The following is a 21,656-nucleotide window of genomic DNA, read 5'->3' on the forward strand; positions in this document are numbered from 1 at the left end:
CTGGTGCTTTTTTGATTCCTGTTGAGAAATCTTTGTTTATCTTCAGGTCATAAAGATATTCTCCTGAATATGAATATCTTCTCGATGGTTTATTGTATGCAGGAGGATGAAGGCCATGTCTTGTCCGCCACGATTCCCCTGGTAGAAGCTGGTTACTTGAGGACATGGGAGGACTACACAAAGAAGTTGTCAGTTAAGCTGAAAAGTCGTACTGGGGAAGGGACTTACATGACAAGTTAGTTGTGGTCCGTAGGAGGTGGTGGGTTCACTGCAGGCAGCGATCAGCTTGTGCTAATCACTTGGCTTATTCATAGGGACTCTAAGTATGTAGGGGTTGCTGGAAAGGAGGGGAAGTAGCAAAAACTGATTTGAAAGATACAATCTATTGTGCAAGGAGCTAGCTTCACTCTATACGACCTGAGGATCCACTAAAGGACTTTAAGCAAGAGTTGAGCATGACGTTGTGCATTTTAGTACATAGCTCTGAAGAGGGTATGAAGAATGTATTGACTCTAGTCAGTTTACAAGTCTATTTCAATACACTGGGCAAGAAATGAAAGCTCAGAAAGAACAGCTATAGCGGGTAGAGAGCAGAAGTTACTTGAGATATACTCAGAATATAGAACAAATAGGACTGGTCACAGATTCCACTGTAGGCCTTGCTACAGGCTTCAGTGCATTTACAAACGTTTTATGTGCTGTGATCTTTTAGTTACCAGGAAAAAAAAATCTCCTTTTAAATTACCTCTGGTAATGAAGGTTTATAGACAAACTGATCCTCCCAAGAACCTATGAAAATCCACCAAAGGGGCCTCAAAAGGAAGATCAATATATACAGCATAGATGGAAATCAGGAAATAGATGGGAATTAGAAAATTATCCAGGATTTAACACAATTCTGCTAACTGAGTTACCTCAACATCCCCAAACCCCTTAACGAGTTCTGCTGTTCTTCCCGATTACAAACATCTCTCCCTCCTTCCTTTCACTCTGGCATGAGCTTCTGCTTATCTTGGCTGATGTTTATTTAGGGCTACGTTTATTCTTGGTATCTCGTATCTTACTGTGTTCTTGGTATCTTGTATTTTATAGTGTCTGTATACTGGGGTTTTTTCCCTATGTCTTTCCTCTCCTCCTCCGGTTACCTATAGCATTGGGGTAGCACACACTTTCTCATATATTCACACACATGTATGCATGTCTATGCACACACACACGCCACATTCAAAATACTCCCAAGACGGAATCTGACACAGTTAAAGACTCAAGTGTGATCCCAGGAAGGACCTTAATATCTCTAAACCTCAATTTTCTTAGGTGTAAAATAGACATAATCATAGGTCTTACTGTAGTGGGTTGTGAGGGTCAAATGAGACAATGAGAGAAAACAAAAAAAGCAAGCACAGTAAGTCAGTCTATGGAACACAGGGAGAATTCAGATGCTAAAGGACACGCGGGCACCCCCATCTCAGCACAGCAGGCTTGGCAGAGGCATGTGCTATGGAACAACACTACTCATTCCCTAGGAACCACATAGATCAGAGGTCAGTAAGCTGCTTCGGTAAAGCACCAGACAGTAAACACCTTTGGCTCTCGGGCCATACAGTCTTTATCACAACTACTCCATTCTGCCGCGGCAGCACAAGAACAGCCACAGACAAGTAAGAATGAACACTGACGAGGCTCCAACCAGATCTTACTGTCAACTGGCAGGTTTGGCCGGTGGGCTGCAATTTGCAGCCTCTGGCCTAGAGTGACTGGCTCATTAAAATAAACAAGGTCTGTGGGACTCGCACTAAAATCCCTGCTTCTAACTTAAATGCTTTGTCTCTTCTTTTATACCTGTTGAAGTTAAATTCATGCTTTAAGGATCGGCTCAAACATCACCTCTTCTGTAAAGTTTTTGCTGACCTTGGTCACCAGAAAGATGGGGAAATAGGAAGATTACCAGATAAGAATGAACTGATCATGGGGCGCCTGGGTGGCTCAGTGGGTTAAAGCCTCTGCCTTTGGCTCAGGTCATGATCTCAGGGTTCTGGGATCGAGCCCCGCATCGGGCTCTCTGCTCAGCAGGGAGCCTGCTTCCCTTCCTCTCTCTCTCTGCCTACTTGTGATCTCTGTCAAATAAATAAAATCTTTAAAAAAAAAAAAAAAAAAAGGAATGAACTGATCAAAACCAAGGGAGACGAGAGTTGCCCTGTACTTAGCAGATGCTTAATATAAGTCAAATGTATATGTGACTTACAATGACCTCTATTCGAAACATCTGTATTCAAACTGAATTTGAATTCAAGTCTAAATACCTGTTGAACTATTTTTTTGTGCCAGGTTGCTGGCACAAAATACTGATTGCTGGCAGTCCAAATTAATGCCACATAGGCTGGTGGCCTATATATCAGAGCATTGTATTAACGGATTACATTTTAAAACTTAAAAGCAAGCACAATAATAATTAGAGAAGCGTTCAAAAAAAGCTTAAGGGGCACCTGGCTGGCTCAGTCGGTAGAGCATTCAACTGTTGATCTCAGGATTCTTAGTTCAAGCTCCACATTGGGCATGGAGCTTATTTTAAAAATCAAATAAACATGGACGCCTGGATGGCTCAGCTGGTTGAGCGACTGCGTTCAGCTTAGGTCATGATCCTGGAGTCCTGGGATTGAGCTCCAAGCTCAATTCCAAGCTTGGAACTCCACATCAGTCTCCCTGCTCAGCAGGGGGTCTGCTTCTCCCTCTGCCCTCCCCCCTCTCATGCTCTCTCTCTCTCTCAAATAAATAAACAAATAATAAAATCTTTAAAACATTAAATAAAAAAACAAACAACAAAACTTAAAAACATGTCTGCAAAGATCAAAATATCTGTATTTGATTTTCTAATTCTAAGTTTGCTTACCACCTGTTTTCTCTTTGCCAATGATTACATCAGGATAAATTCTGCCTGCTTTCCTTAGATGGGGAAAAAAGAACTTTAGGATTTCAAATGTATTAGATGCTGTTTCACTCTTACCCAATGTATTCATTTTCTTGTCAACTGAAAGAAAGAAAAAATAGGGTTTCTAAGTACATGACCATAGGGATTTTTCTCTGGTACAATTTTTCATAATGAGATAAACAGATTTAATATTCAGTATATGAGACATACAATTAAATGTGAATTATTAAAATCATATGGCTACAAAAGATAGTTCAAATATTATTGATTCACATTTATTTAAAAAGTAATATTTAAGTCTAGCACTATGAGCTACATAACCAGAGACTAACAGAACTCTCAGTTCCGAATGAAGTGTAACTAAAACATGCTATAATTGATCTAATCTGCTATTTTGATTAATATCACATTATAGTTTGTATCTCTAAACATTGTTTCATAGCTCAACATTTAATGATTCTACTTATACCATTCATTTGAATATACCTCTAAAATTTTGAAAAAGAAGAACAAAATTAGAAGACTCACCCTATTTAATTCATAATACATAATATGGTAATCAAGACAGTGTGATATTACATTAAAAAAAGATAGGGGGCGCCTGGGTAGCTCAGTGGGTTAAAGCCTCTGCCTTCAGCTCAGATCATGATCCCAGGGTCCTGGGATTGAGCCCCACATCGGGCTCTCTGCTCAGTGGGGAGCCTGTTTCCCCAGCTCTCTCTCTCTGCCTACTTGTGATCTCTGTCTGTCAAATAAACAAATAAAATCTTTAAAAAAATAAATAAAAATTAAAAAAAAAAAAAGATACATAGACCGATGGAACAGAATAGAAAATCCAGAAATAGATCTACATAAATATCATCAATTGATTTCTGGAAAAGGTGCAAAGGCAATTCAATGCAGAAAGGACAGGCTTTTTGACAAATGGTGCTAGAATACTTGGACATTCATATGAAAAAGACTGAATCTTGACCAGTACTTCACACCATTTATAAAAATCAATTCAAAAGTTTCATAGACCTAAATTTAAAATCTGAAAGTATAAAATTAAAAAACACATAAAAGAAAATCTCCATGACCCTGAAGAAGGTAAAGTGTTCTTAAAGATAAAAACATTATATAAAAACGTTATATATAAAAATATATATTATAAAAATATATATTATAATATATAATATATATTTATATATATTATATAAATACATATATAATATGTATATATTATTATATATACATATATTATAATATATTATTTTTAAAATTTTATAAAAAGAAAAATTGATAAATTGAACTTCACAATTAAAAATGTTTGCTTTCTGAAGGGCACTGTGAGGAGAATGAAAAGACTAGCCAAGATTGGGAGAAAACATTTCCAAATCACATATCCATTTGATATGTATTCAGGATAACATATATGTATTTTTTAAGGAAATTTTTTTAAGAAAAAAAATTTTTAATAAAATTTTCTTCACAAAAAACCTGTATATGAATGTTTACAGCAACGTGTATTTGTAATTGCCAAAAAAATGAAAACCACCTAACTGTCTTTCAGTTGGTAAAAGGATAAACAAACTGTATCCACTGTACATCCATGTAATCATAGTTTACTCAGCAATATAAAGGCAATAAAAATTTGGTCACATAACAACTTCAATGACTCTTTGCTAAGTGAAAGAAGTCAGTCTCCAAGGATTGCATACTGTATGATTCCACTCGTATGGCATCCTGAGAAAGGGAAAACTCTAATCTAAGTTTCCCTTAGATTAGTGGTTGCAAGGGATTAAGAGTGAGGACTACCTGACTACAAAAGGGGAAACAGAGGCAGGACTTTTTATCCTGGAGAAATGGGAGCCACTGCAGGATGTTACACAGGACAGTGAACCTTCCCTTTGGTTACAGTGGAAATAGGCGGGGACAATTCTGGGGAAAGAGAAAAAACAGAGAAGTATGTTAGCAGTCATTCAGATGAGGCATGAAGGAGGCTTGACTAGCAGAGATGGTGATGGGAAAATGTAGACAGACTTGTGAGATACTCAGGATTGTGAACTGACTGAAATGGGCATATGCGAGAGGAGGTGGGGGGGAGGGGCAGGAGTCAAAGGGACACTCAGGGTTCTGGCCCATCTAGTCATGGGTCACGATGGTGGTGCAAGTCACACGGAAAACACAGAAGACCATTTCTGAGCTACAGAGGAGAGGAAGTATATCAGTGATATCTCTTACCTGATTTTTTTTATGTCTCACAATAAAAGAATAAGTACTAATTTAGCTATATTTGTTGGGGAAAAGTGTCCTAAAATCAGAAAGCACAAAATCTTAATTCCCAAACACAAAACACAAAACCAACAAACAAACCACCACACGTAAAAACAAAAGCAACACAAACCTAAGTTTATGGACATATTTTTTCTCTGTGTCATTTCATACTTCATTTTACTCAAGGCTTTGATCAGCTCTTGGCGATTTCTTTCAGTTTTGTTTTTTAAACGTAGCATTTTTTCCTTAAACTCCAAAATATGGTTTCTACAATTAATTAATTGATTACCTGCAAGGAAAACATATGTGTATATATTTATATACATAGCAACGATATCATACCATTTTCTATAACATATAACAAAAATGTAAGATATACACTTCAGTGTACTATAACACTATATTTGTGTGTACATATGCATGTACATAGCTTAATATAAATGTGTGTATATGATAGACATAAGAAGCAGCTAGAGAAAGAGTGAGATGTTAAAACAGTACTGTCTGGAAGGTGATATTATTATAAATGGTTTTTGCTTTATTACTTTGTGCTTTTTTATATTTTCCAAATTTTCCATTTTGTGCACACACTAGATTTGTAATTAGAGAGAAAAATCAATTGAGACCAAAAATTCACTTTTAAGAATTTATTTGAAGAACAAAACCAAAAATATATACCCAGATTTGGCTCTAAGGATGTCTAACATAGCCAGCAGCATTACTAATCACTATAAGAAAATCAGAAACAACCTAAATGCTTAACAATGGATATATGCTAAATAAATTACAGAATATCCTTTTAAAAGTTACAGAGGCTCTCGTTTTAAATCAAGTGTAACTGAATCCCAGTTTCACCACTCAATACTCGTGTGACCTTGGACAAGCTATTTTATGTTTGTTAGCCTCCTTCATGTATAAATGGATACATAAAAATCGCTGTCCCAGAGTTGGGAAGAAGTGATACAGTAATGCACATAAGCCATGTGGCAAAGCACACACACACACACACACACACACACACACACAACGCTTTGACAAATGTCTCACAAATATTTATCAAAGGGCTACTTTTTATTCATTTGCCAGTGTAATACCATACAGCTATGAAAATCAGCTTAGAGAAGAATATTTAATGTTGCAAAAAATTGTTTTAAAAAAAACTATGTATAAAATCTTTTCTTTTTTGTAAAACAACACATATACAGATAGTAAAAAAGAGTAAGCATACAAGTTTATATTTTGTTAATATATAATCTTTAGTTTGTTGGATCGCTTTTTATTTCCTATTTTTACAGAATTCTTTTGTTCTAGAATGTTACATTGCTTCTATAATCAGAAAAAAATTAACAGATAAAAGAATTCTGCACCTTGGGACGCCTGGGTGGCTCAGTGGGTTAAAGCCGCTGCCTTCGGCTCAGGTCATGATCCCAGCGTCCTGGGATCGAGCCCCGCATCAGGCTCTCTGCTCAGCGGGGAGCCTGCTTCCTCCCTTCTCTCTCTGCCTGCCTCTCTGCCTACTTGTGATCTGTCTGTTAAATAAATTAATAAAATCTTAAAAAAAAAAAAAGAATTCTGCACCTTTTATCTGCCAAATACTCTGTGCTGAGGGAAGTACAACAATAAAGAAAGATATAGTAGTCTTGCCTTCCGGAAGTTTATAGACTAATTGGTAGAACTAACTTAACTGGTCATTTAAATCCCTGTGATATTTCAGATGTTACAGATTTCCTTCTCCTTGGGTTTTAACTCACTAGGAATACATAGATAACACTAGCCCCAAACAGAAGCTGTCAGTTTTATCTGGGGCTGTCTGACAATGGCTATATTGCCAAGCGCAGTGGGATGTCCTGTTTCCCTGCCCAAGTTAACTCACTCCCAGCCCATTACTGAAAGAGCAAGTGGACCACAGTGAAGCCATAGCCACAAAAGGGATGACTTGCCACGTGTGCTTACTATTTTGGAGGAAAAAAGTGGAGAGAGCTGGCCCTTCTTGGAGGGAGTCCATAAGAACTTTTATGAGCGAAAGAGCCCAGAGATGGCCCGAGTTGTCTTTTCAAGGAAGCCATCCTGCCTCCCTGTCGGTGTGGCCCAGAGAACCCATCTCACCATTGAGATGACTCTCTTCCCTTCTGAAAGAAAGTCCAAGTGGGCAGTTGAAAATGGCCCTTCTAGGGGAACGAAATGAAAGGTGTCCCCATGAGGGAAATATGGGCACGATGAAACAAGGCCACAAGCCCTGACTTCTAGTGAGAATAGTGTGCCCAGAGGATGGGATCCAGATAGCTTGGGAGGGAAGAGCAGGAGGTCAGAGGAGGAATTTGGAGGATGTGCTGCCTGAGGGGAGAACAGTGGGAGTGGGGGTTGGGAGGAGTGTGAGTTCAAAAGTGAAGGGAAGCAAGGACAGGTGTTGTTTGGAGCACTGCTGAGGGAAAGGCAAGGAGGTTTTCAAAAACATGGTGCTACACACCCAGAAGCTCTCCATTATTTCAGGGACAACAGGGGAAAATTCAGAAGTTAAAAGAGGAATCTGGTTCTGCTGATCTTTCCGAGAAGCTCGTTAAAGAGCCTGAACACTCCCCTACACACCAGTGTTTCTTAAACCTTTTTTCTAAAAAAAACCTCGAATTGTGGTAAATTTGAATAAAAGGGATGCGGGTGGAGGCAGAACCTGAAATAGCCCCCCCACAGTCATGAAATTTGATGTTTCTTCAAAATATGTGCAAATTTTGCAGCCCACTCTACAGTACATATTTGTTGTTGTTGTTTTGGTTTTGCATTTGTGGAGTTTCATTTACTTATTTTTTAATTGACATTTGGTTGACATATTAGTTTCTGGTGTGCCAATGAGTTGATATTTGCATATGTTATGAAACAATCACCACAATAAGCTAGTTAAGATGTAGTTGGGTTTTTTTTTAATTTAATTTTATTTTTTTTTCAGTGTTCCAAGATTCATTGTTTATTCACCACACCCAGTGCTCCATACAATACGTGCCCTCCTTAATACTCACCACGAGGCTCACCCAACCCCCCTTCCCCTCCAAAACCCTCAGTTTCTTTCTCAGAGTCCACAGTCTCTCATGGTTCATCTCCCCCTCTGATTTCCCCCAACTCACTTCTCCTCTCCATCTCCCAATGTCCTCCGTGTTATTCCTTATGCTCCATAAGTAAGTGAAACCATATGATACTTAACTCTCTCTACTTGACTTATTTCACTCAGCATAATCTCTTCTAGTCCCGTCCATGTTGATACCAAAGTTGGGTATTCATCCTTTCTGATGGAGGCATTGTGTGTCTGGACCATATCTTCTTTATCCATTCATCTGTTGAAGGGCATCATGGTTCTTTCCACAGTTTGACAACTGTGGCCATTGCTGCTATGAACATTGGGGTACAGATGGCCCTTCTTTTCACTACATCAGTATCTTTGGGGTAAATACCCAGTAGTGCAATGACAGGGTCATAGGGTAACTCTATTTTTAATTTCTTAAGGAATCTCCACACTGTTTTCCAAAGTGACTGCACCAACTTGCATTCCCACCAACAGTGTAAGAGGGTTCCCCTTTCTCCACATCCTCTCCAACACACGTTGCTTACTGTCTTGTTGATTTTGGCCATTCTAACTGGTGCTAAGGTGGTATCTCAATGTGGTTTTGATTTCAATCTCCCTGAGGGCTAATGATGATGAACATTTTTTCATGTGTCTGTTGGCCATTTGCATGTCTTCTTTGGAGAAATGTCTGTTCATGTCTTCTGCCCATTTTTTGATGTGATTATCTGTGTTTTGGGTGTTGAGTTTGAGGAGTTCTTTATAGATCTTGGATATCAGCCCTTTGTCTGTAGTGTCATTTGCGAACATCTTCTCCAATTTTGTGGGTTGCCTCTTTGTTTTGTTGACTGTTTCCTTTGCTGTGCAGAAGCTTTTGATCTTGATGAAGTCCCAAAAGTTCATTTTCGCTTTTGTTTCCTTTGCTTTTAGAGACATGTCTTGAACGAAATGCCTTGGCCGATGTCAAAGAGGTTACTGCCTATGTTCTCCTCCAGGATTTTGATGGATTCCTGCCTCACACTGAGGTCTTTTATCCATTTCAAGTTTGTCTTTGTGTATGGTGTAAGAGAATGTTTGAGTTTCATTCTTCTACACATAGCTGTCCAATTTTCCCAGCACCATTTATGGAAGAGACTGTCTTTTCTCCACTGTATATTTTTTCCTGCTTTGTCGAAGATTATTTAACCATAGAGTTGCAGGTCCATATCTGGGCTCTCTACTCTGTTCCAGAGAGTGAAAAGGGGAGAGATCACAACTAACACCAAGGAAATAGAAACAATCATCAGAAATAATTATCAACAGTTATATGCCAGTAAGTTAAGCAACCTAGATGAAATGGATGCATTCCTGGAAACCTATAAACTTCCAAAACTGAATCAGGAAGAAATTGACAGCCTGAATAGACCAATATCTAGTAACAAGACTGAAGCAGTGATCAAAAACCTCCCAAGAAAACAAGAGCCCAGGACCTGACGGATTCCCTGGAGAATTCTACCAAACATTCAAAGAAGAAATAATACCTATTCTCCTGAAGTTGTTTCAAAAAATAGAAACAGAAGGTAAACTTCCAGACTCTTTCTACGAAGCCAGCATTACTCTGATCCCCAAACCAGGCAAAGACCCCACCAAAAAGGAGAATTTCAGACCAATATCCCTGATGAATATGGATGCCAAGATTCTCCACAAGATGCTAGCTAATAGGATTCAACAGTACATTAAAAAGATAATCCACCATGACCAGGTGGGATTTATCCCTGGGATTCAAGGGTGGCTCAACATTTGCAAATCAATGTGAGAGAACAAATCAGTAAGAGAAGAGAGAATGGTCCTCTCAGTTGATATAGAAAAAACATTTGACAAGATACAGCAACCGTTCCTGATTAAAACCCTTCAAAGTATAGGGATAGAGGGGAACATTCCTCAACTTCATAAAATCTATCTATGAAAAACCCACGCGAATATCATCCTCAATGGGGGAAAAACTGACAGCCTTCCCTTTGAGATCAAGAACACGACAAGGACCACTCTCGCCACTGCTGTTCAACATAGTACTAGAAGTCTTAGCAACAGCAATCAGACAACAAAAAGAAATAAAAGGTATTCAAATTGGCAAAGAAGAAGTCAAACTCTCTCTCTTCACAGGTGACATGATACTCTATATGGAAAACCCAAAAGACTCCACGCACAAACTACTAGAACTCATACAGCAATTCAGTAACGTGGCAGGATACAAAATCAATGCAGAGAAATCAGTTGCTTTCTTACACACTAACAATGAAAATATAGAAAGGGAAATTAGAGAATCGATTCCATTTGCTGTAGCACCAAGAACCATAAGATACCTGGGCTAAACCTGACCGAAGACGTAAAGGATCTGTACCCGAGGAACTACGGAACACTCATGAAAGAAACTGAAGAAGACACAGAAAGATAGAAAACCATTCCATGCTCATGGATCGGAAGAACAAACATTGTTAAAATGTCTATACTGCCCAGAGCAATGTATACTTTCAATGCCATCCAGATCAAAATTCCACCGGCTTTTTTCAAAGAGCTGGAACAAACAATCCTAAAATTTGTATGGAACCAGAAGAGCCCCCTAACTGCTAAGGAAATGTTGAAAAAGAAAAACAAAGCTGGGGACATCACATTGCCTGATTTCAAGCTTTACTACAAAGCTGTGATCACCAAGACTGCATGGTACTGGCACAAAAAAAGAGGTAATTGTTTTAATATAAAGATTACGAAGTCATGTTCTCCCTCCTCCCAACTGTTTTTTCAGGTGACTTTATGTATCTTGGAACAGCACTACTGGCTATCATGGGAACAGGTATTTCAATCAAGAAACGTAGCTGAAGACTATTAGGTACAACATGTGTTTCAGGAAGATCATTCTGGTGCCCATACAGAAGACTGTTTCAGAAAGGCAAAACTAAACCCAGAGAAATCACCTGTCAGGAACCTAAAGTGATAGTAATTTCATGCAAAAGAAGATAAAAGAATAAACCAGGGCAGAAAGGATTAGGAAATCGGGGATAATATGAAAAATACCAAGAGCTTTTATTGAAAAGACTTTGAACTGACTTAGAGAGAGGAGATTAGAATCCCTGCTAGGTTTCCAACATGAGTACAGATTTCTGCAGTCTGAGTTGGGAAAACAGGAAAATGAGCAGTGATGATGCTTATGAGACATCTACGTATGTGGCAAACAGTTGGCTATGCGACTTTGAAGTTCAAGGGAGAGATTAGGGCTGGTGTTACAGATTTGAGAGCAAGAGTGAGATTCACTTATAAAATGAAGCAAGAAAATGTAGTGATAAAAACTGTCCCAGTCTCATCTCCTGCTGTGTCCTTCCTCCCTGCCGTGGCTCACACTGCCTGGGGCAGAGGGTTCAGAGTTTGAAATCCAGTAGGGTGCCTAAGTGTCTGGTTCCCAGAGGTCTTGAATCCCTGGCCATGGGCAGACTTGGCCCCTCTTAACAGCACTGTACATCCATCTTGCTGGTTCCATTCAGCTCTCAGACAGACCAGCTTGGAACACACGTGTGTCTTGCCTGAGCTACCTTACGAAGATAAGAAGCAACTAATAAACTGTAATATCCTGATATTTCTCTTCCAAACCTCAATAGATCATCCACCCCAAAATACAACACCCCCAAAAAAAGTAAACCTACTGTTTCACTGCTCTCTAACAAGATGCTCTGTCTCTCCCCCTTGGGTTGGAGGGGACCCCGCTTCTCCAGTCCTCACCCAGCGGCCTGCTCCACCTCTAGGATCTGTCACAACACCTCTCCATCTCCAGCTCTGTGTCACTGAATCTCTCAAATGCAACAATTTCGTATGATATGGAATATCCTGCCAATAGGGGCTCCCATCCATGGGGTACACGCACAAACAAGTAGATTCGGGCTTTATGCATAGTTGGGCTTGCTGAAACAGGGCAGTGGAGGTTTAGGGAAAGACCCAACTGGCTGGCTAACCATTATAGAGAATCCTATCATTATGAAGTCTGCTGGCAGTCTTCCACAGTGAGCATTGTGCCCCATCCCTGTATAAGTTCCTATAGCCTGTTATGATACAGCCAGCAGAACTCAAGGCCCTACATCTCTGGTCTTCACTAGTGAGTGGGTGGTGGCTCCAGATCTATGGTTTCCTCCCTCATTCCCCTCCAGGAAAATGCCAGACAAGAGTGAATGACAAGAGTGAAAAGGCACTGCTGGATCCAAGCCACAATTTAATCTGTACATAAATCACTCGGTAAGAAAAGATGGAGGACTTGCTGCTCTGAACTCATTTTTTCTCAGCAGCCTCTTGAAGGCCTCCTAATCTGGGCCCCAGAATCGGTCCAGCTGGAGCAGTGACAGTTTGGTTTCCAGAACCTGTATGTGTACTGGTTGGCAATTTGTGTTGGTCATCGCTGTCCCACAGAGCAATACTAAGAATTTTGCAGGTTCTCTACAGATGGAAAGACCTGGCTATAGCAGAGAGATCACCATTTGGTCAAGAATAAAAGCAATTTTCTGTTACTTCCTGAAACACTGTGACAGAGTATTCAGAATTCATTAACAATTCCAAACAGAGCCTGAGTTTTTCTTTGGGAAGGGATGCTCTTCTCAGGGACTTCTACATCTCACCAGCCAGAACAGTTGCCTGGCCACACAATTCATTCCCTCATTCAACAAAGACTTATTAAACTAAATATTGCTACATGTCCGGGGGATACGACAATGCACAAAACAGTCAGAACTCCTGATCCCCTTGGAACTTACATCCTACTGACTGGAAGAAAAGAAGAAATAAGTGAATTACATACTCACTAATAAGGGAAATATATTTGAAGATGGTAAGTACCCAAAAATTACAAAGTGGGGGAAAAAGATAGAGTGTTGATGGTTGGGGGAGGTTTTAATTGTGAACAGGGTGATCCAAGAGAGCTTTTCTAAGGAGATAACATGTGAGCACAGACAAGAACAAAGCAAATGAAGAACTGCAGGTAACTCTGGTACAGAGAGAAGAGCATGTGCAAAAGTCCTGAGGCAGGAGGGTGTCCATTATCTCCAGAAACAGCATGGAGACAAGTGTGGCTGAAGCAAAATGAATGACAGGGAGAACAGAAGGTGATGAAATTACAAGGCCACCTTTGTATAAGTACTGTAGCTTTTACTTTAAGCAAAATGGGAAACCAATGTAAGTCTGTAAGCGCAGTATCACAGAATCTGACTTACCAGAACAGGATCCTTCTATCTCCTATGTGAAAAACAGAGTTGGGGAAACTAAGACTGAAGAAAGGGGGTCAGGAAAGAGATGTCTGTGGCTTAGAAAAGATTGTGGGTGGGATAGTGGCTAAGGAATGGTTTAATTCTGGATATATTTTGAAGATAAAGAAGAAAGGATTTGCGGACATCAAATGTGGGATATGAAAAAAAAAAAAAGGAGGCAATGATATTCTGAGCAACTAGAAGAAAGAAGTACCGTTTACTAAGATGGAGAAGAGGAAGGGAGCAAGTTCTGGTGTGAATATTAGGAGTCGGGTTTGAGACATGTTAGATTTGAGATGTTTATCACACATCTCAGTAGGCAGCTCCATGCGTGGGCCTCAGGGGAGAACTGGCCTGGCCTGGACAGAGACATTTAGAGAGACCTGCGGTAAGATGCTGGAGATCACTAAGAGAATGAGGGTGAGCACAGAAGAGTTGAGGCCCAAGGACTAAATCCCGGGGCCCCCCAAGTTATAAGTTGAAGAAGTCAGTAATGAAGCTAAGACGGATTAGCTGGTAAGGCAGGAGGACACCGGGGTGTGTGTCAAGTCCTTGGAAACCACGTGAGAAAAACGTGCGAAGGAGATAAAAGGCATCAACTGTCAGGTGCTGTCGGACAGGGCAAGGAGGACGAGGACAGGGTGCAGGCCGTGAGACAGCAGTGTGCAGCCCCCAGGGGCCTTGATGACAGAAGTTCTGGGGGTCAGGGAAGTGAAAGCCCAGTTGGAGTGGGTTCAGGAGAAAGCAGGACCACAGGGCTTAGAGACAGGGTAGGGGGACAACTCTTTTTTTGAGAGTGAGAGTGGGGTGGGGGCAGGGGAAGAGGGAGAGAGAGAGAATCCCAAGCAGGCTCCACACCCAGCACAGAGCCCTACGCAGGGCTCAATCTCACAACCCTGAGATCATGACCTGAATGGAAACCAAGAATCAGACGCTTAACCCACTGAGTCACCCAGACACCCCAAGTGAGTTTTAAACTGAACTGTGCTTTAATCAAATAACTGCCACTATCCCAGATAAATCTTGAATATTCATAAAGTGGATACTGTTTGAAGGTGTCGACAAACTTTAGAAGTAGACATAGTTTAACCAGTATAACCCTATGTTATTGAGGTTCCTCAGGTTCTCTCAGCAAACTGAATCATGATGTTGATACATCATGGGTGATGCAATATGGCTAAGCTCCCACAGTGTTAAGTCAGTCCCTCAGGGAGCAATTTGGTAAACACGAAAAGAAAGAGTTTTCTCTAGAGGAAGCTGTATTTGCAGAAACAACCATGCAAAAAAGTTAAAGCATGTATTCCCTAGTCTTAGATCTGCTTCTTACCCATTTTTACTTGATTATGCTATTCAACAATATTCTATTTAAAATATTTACATTACTTTCATAGTTAATCAGGTATTTTGTGAGGGTGAAATGTTATAAAACTATTTGCAAAGGCTTGAAATAAACAATAATTTAATGTTTTGAGCCAAGTGTGGTGGAATTGTGAAAACAAACACCAGTCCTTGTGTGCAATGGGCCAATATGAATTCCGCCCATAGGCAAGAGGTCAGGTAAGATCCTAATTACTACTGACCTTTGTTTCTCATAGCAAGAGTCCAAGGCACTGCTATCCAGTAGAAATAAAATCTAAAACACGTTTGTAATTTTTAATTTTCTAGTAACCACATTTTAAAAAAGTAAAAAAGATCAAGTAATTGTGAATATATTTAATATTTAATATTTAATTCAATACATCTGAAATATTTTTCAACATGTAATCAACATAAAAAATAACTAATGGAATAGCTTACATTCTTTTTTGTACTATGTATGCTAAATCTGGTGTATATTTTATACTTACAGTACATCTTAATTCACATGCAAAATTTTAATAATAACAGTGACATGCATTCTTACCAAAGAATAAAATTTTCTTACTGGAGAAATATTTTGCACTGCTTCCATCTTTATATTTAAATTTAAATTTAAATTAGTTAAAACAAAATTTAAAGTTAAAATTCATTGTCTCAGTTGCATTGACCATATTTTAAGTGCTTGGCAGTCACCTAGATAGAGGCCACCATATTGGACAGCAGGCTCTTGGCACCAACTGTGAACTTATTAGAAATGCAGTATCTCTTGGGGCACCTGTGTGGCTCAGTCAGTTAAGTGTGGACTCTTGATTTTGGCTCAGGTTGTGAAATCAAGCCCTGCATTGGGCTCCAAGCCGAGCATGGAGCCTGCTTGAGAGTCTTTCTCTCCCTCTCCCTCTGCTCTTCCCCACTCGCTCACACAAGTGCGCTCCCCAGATCCACTGAGTAACAATCTGGGCTTTTGTAAGATTCACAGGAGATTGGTATACATGTTAAAATTTGAGAAGCACTGTTACAGATCTCTTTAATTGTTTTATCTTTCTCATCATTGACTTTACCATAGTTCAGGTCATTACTGCCTCTAGCTGCACTATTATAATTGTCTCTTAATTAGTCTCTCACCTCCAATCTACAATTAATCTTCTGGAAACGCTGCTCAAAGACTTTAAATGGTTTCCTGAATGCTTACTGAATTAAGTCCAAACTACGTGCCTTAACATACAAGGTCTCATCCATAGGGCCATGACCTGACTCTTCCACACTATTTCATTCACTGAACCCCTCCAGCAATGAGAAGCATCACAGGGTATGCATTCTTTCTGCCATTTAATACTCACCATGTGTTATTCACTGAACTATATGACAGCTAAACATGGACAGTCAAGTTCCTGCTCTAAATTACCTGACAAGAGATGGAGGAAGGAGCATGTATTTAAACAACCAATTAATATAATTGTGAAAATGGAGTTATCCTCAAGTGCTACAGGCAGAGAGAGGCAGAAATGCTTACCTAGTAAGGAAGACTGAGCAGTGGGGGAGGGACGAGGGAAAAGGTTTCAGAGAAGAGGGAATATTTGAGAACTTGAAGAATGTACAGAATGTTGCCCTACAGCAGAGGGCAGGGAAGGGCATTCCAAACTAAGAAAATGACAACGAAAGTGCGTAAGTATGAAATGGTACAGCATATGGAGGGGAAAGCAAGTAATTCACTGGGGGGGTCAAAAGGAAGGAAATGAGTGGCATGAAGTTGAAGAATGGGAAGACCACTTCAAATCTATTATTCACTTATTTGTACCCAGTGTGGCTCCAAAGAAAGACTATCTGAGGCAGCTGGTAGGAGATGAAGGTAAAAAGATAGAATATATTTTGGGTTATTCCACTCCACGTATGTTTTGCAATAGTCAAATCACATTATGAACAACGCCCTTTGAATTCCCTTTGAGTGATCCCTCTATGCGTTAGGTCTTATGATGAAATATTTTAGACTTTGCAAAACATATATAAAATAGTTTGAAAGACAATAATAAAAATTAACATCCATGAATCCACTACTACCTTAGCCTTAAATATTCCATCTGTTTCCTTCCAAGATTATGTTCCCTTTCCTCCTTACTCCCAGATAAGCAGAATTCTGAATTTTGTATTAACCTTCCATTGCTTTTCTTTCAAGTTTTACCACTTGTGCAAACTGATTGATATTTGTTTTTAGATATTAATAAGTAATACTTATATGTATTCTTTTGTACTTGCTTCTTTTTCTTAATGTATGTTTTTGCAATCCATCCATACTGATAAGTGAAGCTCTAGTCCAATTATTTCCACTACTGTTAAATGTTCCACTGTTTTGAATATACAGTAACACATTTAGCTCTTCTACTGTTGATTATAAAATTATAAAAAAATGCTACCAAGAATATACCAGGTCAATATATTCAAGAGTTTCCCTTGTATATATCTGGTGGTAGGGATGTTATCTTAAATATTGAACAACCTGTATGATGTGGGTACTGATCAGTGACAAGAAGAGTTGGCCATAAACCATTGGGTGACACTGCACACCAATTTCAGTCCTGACTGGCAGAACTGCTAGGACACAGGAAGTGCAAGTCACACAACTAAAGTTACTAAATGTATGCATAATCCCACTCCCTAGGGAGTGTGTGCAAATTTCTGCACTTCCACATCCTCACCAAATGTCTTATCTCCTAAATTTAAAAATCTGAATGGTATGAAATGTTATAAAAGAAATGTTTTAATTTGCATTTCTTTGATTGCTAATGAAGCTAACATTTATGTTGCACTTGGCCTTAGAATCTATTTTGCTGATATTAATATAGCTACACCAACTTTCTTTTGGATTAGGTTGTTGGTATACACTTTTCCATCCCTCTTCCAACGTTTCTCTATCTTTAAAATTTAAATGTATCTCTTGTAAATATCATCACGTTTGGTTTTGTTTTTATATCCAATCAGAAAAAACTGTAATTTCCTTTTTGGAGTATTAACTATAGTGAGTGATATTGTTATACATTATTTTAGTATCATTTTAATAGTTAGACCAGAGATTTCAATGTGAATCCTTGACTTATTACAGTCTAATACAAATTCTCACATTCTCATTTTTCAACAGTGCTACAAGTTTAATACCAATTAACTCCATTTACCCCTCTCTTATCTTATCTTGTAATAGTTGTCATGCATTGTTGTTCTAGATATACTTTAAATTCCACCAGACATTTCCATTATTGTCTTGAATGGCCCACACATGCACCCTGGACGCTGCTGACTTAGAGCTACGCCTGGGGCTAAAAGAATAATATTTCATTATAATAGAATATATATAACTTCTTTATCCATTCATCCATTGAGGGACACATAGGTTGCTTCCACAGTTTGGCTATTATAAATAATGCTGCAATAAACATGGGAGTACAGATGCTTTTTCAAGTTAGTGTTTTCACTTCCTTCATATAAATACCCAGAAGTGGAATCACTGAGTCATATGAGTAGTTCCATCTTTAATTTTTTGAGGAACCTCTATGCTGTTTTCCAGTGGCTGCACCAATTTACATTCCCACCAACAAAGCATAAAATTTCTCTTTTTCTCCACACCTTCACCAACACTTATTATTTCTTATCTTTTTAAAAATAGCCAACCTAACAGGTGTGAGGCAGTATCTCACTGTGGTTTTGATTTATGTTTCCTTGATGATTAGTAATGTTGACCATCTTTTCATGTAAATGGCTTCCTATCTTCTTCAGAATAAAAGTCATAGTTCTTACTATGGTCTCCATGATCTTATCCCTCTACAACTCTTCCTTGTTCACATTAGCCTCCTAGCTGTTTCTCAAACATATCAAGCTGACTGCACCACAGGGCTTTTGCACCTGCTTTTCTCATTGCCTAGAAAACTCTTCCCCCAGATAGCCATACAATAGTCTCCTTACTTCATTCAGGAATAGGCATTAATATGACTTTCCTTAACCACCCTATCTAAAATAGCACTTTCTCTCCCCTGTCAACACCTGACATCATAGAGTAATATCATTCCTGTTTGTTGTTTATTTCCCTTAATCAGAATGTAAGCTCCCTGAAAGTAAGGCTTTAAAAATTTTTTGTTGCCTAGTTCCTAAAACAACATGAAGAAGTATTTATCGAAATCATTAATTCACTCATTCATCCAACCATGCAACAAATATTTAACATACCTATTAAATCAGGCATTTTTCCAGATGCTAGGACACAGCAGTGAACCAAGCAGGCAAAAACAGAAAGAAAAAAATTCTCTGCATGGAGCTTACATATGAATAGAGCCAATTAATGAACTGTTAGTGCTATGAGCTTATAGAAACAGCAAAAGGTTACATGCACACACAAATTTAAAAGGGGAAAGATGCCCACTAGGTTGTGGCCAAGGTTTTGGTTTTGTTTTTTGTTTTTAATAAGTAGGCTCCTTGCCCAGCATGGAGCCCAGAGTGGGGCTTGAACTCACTAGGCTGAGATCAAAATCTGAGCTGAGATTAACAGCTGGGCACTTAATCAACTGAGCCACCCAGGCACCCTCTGGCCATCTTTCTAATAAATATAACCAAGTTTTCGTTGGTAAGAATTACAGCTATGGATCAAATTTTAAAAACCATTGGGACTATCTTTGGTGTCTTATAAAAATCGTTGCTTCCAAAACTAAATGAAGTCTTTTGTTGACATAAGAACATCTCAGGATTGATTTTTTAACTATTTTAGAGCTGGCTTACACAGAAACATAAACACAAAACACTGTTTTATCAGTTATTCCAAGAGTGGTGCATTTTCAAGAACAATATCTCATATTCTGAATTAGAACATATGAATCATGGGAATATAAATGCTTCAAGGGACCAAACTTCTCCTTTCTGGTCATAGCATGAAGTCCACAGTTTATAATAAATAATCTAATAATATTAGTTTTATTAAAACGCCTTCTGACATAACCAATCCAAACTGCCTTCCAAAATTACTTTAAAAGGGAGTTTACAGCAGCAGCTCTTTCTACCCATGGGTCCTGTTCCCGAGCTTTAGTAAACCACCGTTCTGCACCAAAAAAGGGGGGGGGAGTTTACATTTTACTTTCTAATTATGAGTAACGATTTATTTTTTGTTATAAAAATAGTAATAGTTTGTTGTCCTAAAATACATAAAAACACATTTGGATAATGATCTTACAGAAAATCAGAAAGAGGAAAGTGTATAAAATGATTAAAGAACAGTAGTATAAATCAGGTAAATTATTATATATTTCTAATCCTTTGAAACAAATGGAGTAGAATGTTGATATTGTGTATACATGACAAAATTTCGTATTAATTAGAGGACTAAAGCCACTTCGTAGAATGTTGATATTGTGTATACATGACAAAATTTCATATTAATTAGAGGACTAAAGCCACTTCCAAACTCGATCCTTGACACTAGAACCAAGGGCACTTTGTGTGAACCCTCGGTCATAAATGTGTTTAATAAAAATGAAAATTTAACCTAAAACAACCTAAGGACAATCTTGGAAGTGTGGCTTAAAATATATTAACTTAAAATTAGCTTAAATTCAAAATCCAACTACATGGACGCTAAAATGTTACACTGGACCTTGGACAAGTAGAGCTGAAAAGACAAAATGCAGGAAATCTAGTTAAATTTGAAACTCAGATCAACAGTAAGTCTTTTGGTACAAATACAGCCTGTGCAATTTTTACACTAAACGGTTACTCACTGTTTATCCAAAGTTCAAATTTCCCTGGGCAATCTCTACGTTTGTATGCTACACTGGGAGCCCTAAAACAAGATGAATTAAAACGTCGGTGTGTTGCGAAGTTGTGTTGCGAAGTAGTAACACAAGCCGCATGGCTCATCTGAGAAAGTTCAGGAGCCACACCCGTGCTCTAAATGGGTCTCCATCATCGCACCCCTTTCTGGCCTCGCAAAAAATACTCTCGGGAGCCTGGAAATGTGGCTCAGTAACAGAACTCGAAACCCGAAGTTGGGAAGGTGTTGGCTTTGCAAGAAGAGCCCTTAATTCAGACAGGCACGTTTCTGGAAAGGATGGGGAAGAACAAGACGCGGACGGCGGGAAGCTGGGCGCAAACCGAACCCTCCGACCTTCGTGGGGGAAAGGACGCGCGGAGGCGGGACAGCGCCGGGAGCCCCCCCAGCCCCGGGGGGACCGATCCGTTAACGCGCGCGACCAGCGGGGGTCGCGGCCACCGGGGTGAACTAAGGGCGCGCGTTACAGTCTAACCGCCGATCGGACAGTTGGCGCAGGGGCTGCATCTGCCAAACACCTCCTACGAGAGCGGGCGGCAGCGCCAGGCCCTCACCTCGCCCCCCATTCTCCAACCCCCCGCCCCGAGCGCCCTGGCAACCCCGCAGGCCCGAAGCCAGAGTTTGCGGGCGAGAACGGGGGTGGAGAGGCCACCCGCAGCTTACTGGTTTGAGTCATCCTGGAGATGCAGAAGCAGGAGAAGCTGAAGAGCATGACGGCGGCCAGCGCGATCAGCACGTTCACGTGCTTGGTCCTCATGGAGCTGGCCTGACTGCCAGCGGCTCGCAGCCCGGCGAGTGGGAGGCGACGAGCAGCGCCCCCGCGACGGAGGAGCCGCGCGCACCGCGCCTGCGCCTCTGGACGCGCGCCCGCGCGCCCCGCGCCCCCTGCCCCCTGCCCGCATCCCGCCCCTATCCCTGGGGGTCCTGGCACGGGCCGCCTTTTTAGAGCCCCCTTCCGTGGTTCAGCACTTAGCATCTCAAACCTCTTGCTAGGACCGCTGGACTTCA

General features: G+C 39.9%; 1 protein-coding gene across 1 annotated transcript in view; it reads right to left on the reverse strand.

Moving 5' to 3' along the window:
* The window catches only part of MGAT4D (MGAT4 family member D), a gene marked incomplete at both ends in the record, with an annotated part of 46,693 nt that extends 25,288 nt beyond the window's left edge, over nucleotides 1–21,405 (reverse strand). The window contains 3 exons of the mRNA XM_080796343.1: nucleotides 2,891–3,028; nucleotides 5,316–5,474; nucleotides 21,312–21,405. Coding sequence (XP_080652469.1) covers nucleotides 2,891–3,028; nucleotides 5,316–5,474; nucleotides 21,312–21,405 — 391 coding nt within the window. The remainder of the gene's footprint in view (nucleotides 1–2,890; nucleotides 3,029–5,315; nucleotides 5,475–21,311) is intronic.
* Between the last annotated feature and the right edge of the window lie 251 nt (nucleotides 21,406–21,656).

This window comes from Martes martes (assembly GCF_963455335.1).
Source record: "Martes martes genome assembly, chromosome: 2".
Lineage (NCBI taxonomy): Eukaryota > Metazoa > Chordata > Mammalia > Carnivora > Mustelidae > Martes > Martes martes.